The sequence below is a fragment of the Lolium perenne genome, chromosome 2 (genome assembly GCF_019359855.2).
Source record: "Lolium perenne isolate Kyuss_39 chromosome 2, Kyuss_2.0, whole genome shotgun sequence".
Lineage (NCBI taxonomy): Eukaryota > Viridiplantae > Streptophyta > Magnoliopsida > Poales > Poaceae > Lolium > Lolium perenne.
In genome coordinates, this window is record NC_067245.2 from 172,633,362 (window position 1) to 172,636,047 (window position 2,686).

General features: G+C 51.7%; 1 protein-coding gene across 1 annotated transcript; it reads left to right on the forward strand.

Moving 5' to 3' along the window:
- The first annotated feature begins 1,093 nt into the window (after positions 1-1,093).
- On the forward strand, positions 1,094-2,333 carry LOC127333948 (oxygen-evolving enhancer protein 2, chloroplastic). Its single transcript, XM_051360385.2, has 3 exons — positions 1,094-1,403; positions 1,491-1,774; positions 1,866-2,333. Exons 1-3 carry the CDS (start codon positions 1,166-1,168, stop codon positions 2,124-2,126), a joined length of 783 nt encoding a protein of 260 aa, XP_051216345.1. The 5' UTR covers positions 1,094-1,165; the 3' UTR covers positions 2,127-2,333.
- Positions 2,334-2,686: the final 353 nt, after the last annotated feature.

The window sequence follows — 2,686 nt, forward strand, 5'->3', positions numbered from 1 at the left end:
CCACGTGGCGCCGCCTTTAGGATCGGTGCAACTTTGAACCGGGACTAAAGGGGGGACCCTTTAGCCCCGTCTAATTGGTCCCGGTTTGGAAACCGGGACTGAAGGCCCAAATGGACCGGGCCTATAACCCCGTTTTCCACTAGTGTGGCTATGTAGGAACAAGAAGGTTTTTAATGACAAAAATTCTTCTCTTATGCAGGTCATCTACCGGTGTACGGCTTTGCTCCGTTCATGGTTGCCACTTCAGCGTTTGGAGGATCGCGACCTATTTATGGAGGTGTCTACACGATTGGAGAACACGGCCACAGAGTTAATTTCCCAACCTGGGTTGCTGCATAGTCGGAGGATTGAAGCCAACGGAGCGTCATAGTAGTTGGCTTTTATCCCTTTTTTTAATTGCATATCGATGGATCCTAGACTTCTGAACGGCTGTGTGCATCCTGGTTATGCAGAGTCTGGGTGTAATGCTTAAAACCTTTTTGAGTAATAAAGCACCCCTTATCAAAAAAAAATGCAATACACTTGATTCCCTGAGCACCACCTTGTTAATTATTAGTTCCTTTGTTTCAAATTAAGGTTTTGTCAAAGTCAAACTTTGCCAAGTCTAACAATTATATGTAAAAATATTATAATAACATAATGAAATGCATTGTCATATCATTTACATTTAATTTTTATCATAAAAAGTTGATCAAAGATTACAAAGCTTACTTTGACCAAACCTTATCCGCGGAGTAATAATAAGAAAAACACGGATGGAGTATGCCGCTGCTTGTGGTACGTTCCTTAATAATTCGTTCTGTTTAATGACCACGAGTTTCCTCTTCTACACCACCTTTGATGTAACCGCGGCGTCATCTTGCTGCGACAGGCACGGATCATTCGATTCGGATCGAGAAATTGCGTCGCGGTCGCCAGAAGCCGCGAGGGGGAGGAGGAGCCAGGCGACGAATGACGGGGCTGCATCTTAATCCGACGTGGCCCAATGGTGCGGCGTGGCGCCTTATCCCATGGCATCGAGCCTCATCCCAACTCCATCCACACACACACCACAAGAACTCTCCCGCCTCCCGACCCCACCGATCTCCTTAGTTAACGCGACACACACCCTACCCACGCGCACGCACACTCCTAAGCTAAGCTAAGCAGACAGCAGATAGCAGCAATGGCGTCCACCTCCTGCTTCCTCCACCAGTCCACCGCGCGGCTGGCCGCCTCGGCGCGCCCCGCGCCAGCAGTCGGGCGCACCCAGCTGCTCGTCTGCAAGGCGCAGAAGAACGACGAGGCTGCATCTGACGCCTCGGCCGTCGTCACCAGCCGCCGCGCCGCGCTGTCACTACTCGCCGGCGCTGCCGCCGTCGCCGTCAAGGTCTCACCGGCCGCCGCCGCCTACGGAGAAGCAGGTACGAAGAAAGAACGCCTATTCAGACGAGACGGTCTCGTTTCGGGTGAATGAAATATGCATGCATGAATGTTTGATCTGTGTGCAGCCAACGTGTTCGGGAAGGCGAAGAAGAACACGGACTTCAAGACGTACACCGGGGAGGGGTTCAAGCTGCTGGTCCCGGCCAAGTGGAACCCGAGCAAGGAGCGTGAGTTCCCCGGCCAGGTGCTCCGCTACGAGGACAACTTCGACGCCACCAGCAACCTCTCCGTCGTCATCCAGCCCACCACCAAGAAGACCATCACCGACTACGGATCCCCTGAGCAGTTCCTCTCCGAGGTCGGATTCCTCCTCGGCCAGCAGTCATACGGCGGAAACACCGACTCCGAGGTACAACACTCTTTTCTTCCTCCTCTTTCTCGCACACTCCCGCGCCTCAGCTACGTGCTCATCTCGTGAGGATCATCGATATATGCTGCAGGGTGGGTTCGAGTCAGGCGCCGTGGCCACGGCCAACGTGCTCGAGAGCTCCGCGCCGGTGGTGGACGGGAAGCAGTACTACAGCATAACGGTGCTCACCAGGACGGCGGACGGCGACGAGGGAGGCAAGCACCAGCTCATCACCGCCACCGTCGCCGACGGCAAGCTCTACGTCTGCAAGGCGCAGGCCGGGGACAAGAGGTGGTTCAAGGGCGCCAAGAAGTTCGTCGAGAACGCCGCCGGATCCTTCAGCGTCGCATAAATATGACTCCCATCGATCGATCGGTCGGCGAATTTAATCGAAAATTTGCTCAGGGATGCACCGTACGTGTAGAGGAGGGGCATGTGCATGTGTGTTTCTTTGATTGTACATGAGGAATGGATGAACAAGAGGTCGATTTCCCTCAACCATTCATGTCTGGACAGTGATTAAGAAATCTTAGCGGTAATAATGTTTCTTTTTTGTGTATCTCCCTCTCTTTATAAGATCAAAGTTCACGTGCCTCATGCGCACAACAACAAACTCTCTTTCCATCCACGGATTCACCCACGCTCTCTACCACACATGTTTGGGATCATGCTAAATCTTCTACGGACTATAACTAAATGGAAGGAAACAATTCAAGCGCTTACATGTGAAAGTAGGTGGTGGAGTGAATCATCTGCTATCTTTGTTGATTGCATTGCCATAGTAACCAATATCGAGGAGGTTAAATTCAGATTCTGCCCCAGGGATGCAAATCAAGTAGCACATGAAATAGGCAAGTATAGCTTTCAGCATAAAATTGCTTGTAATTGGGAGGATGAGCCCCCTAGTTTCCT

Excerpts from the sequence above, each read along its gene's own strand:
- LOC127333948 (XM_051360385.2), top strand. The coding sequence starts at position 1,166 with ATGGCGTCCACCTCCTGCTTCCTCCACCAGTCCACCGCGCGGCTGGCC. Across the intron at positions 1,404-1,490 it reads CGCCGCCTACGGAGAAGCAG|CCAACGTGTTCGGGAAGGCG; the intron begins GTACGAAGAAAG and ends ATCTGTGTGCAG. Across the intron at positions 1,775-1,865 it reads GCGGAAACACCGACTCCGAG|GGTGGGTTCGAGTCAGGCGC; the intron begins GTACAACACTCT and ends TATATGCTGCAG.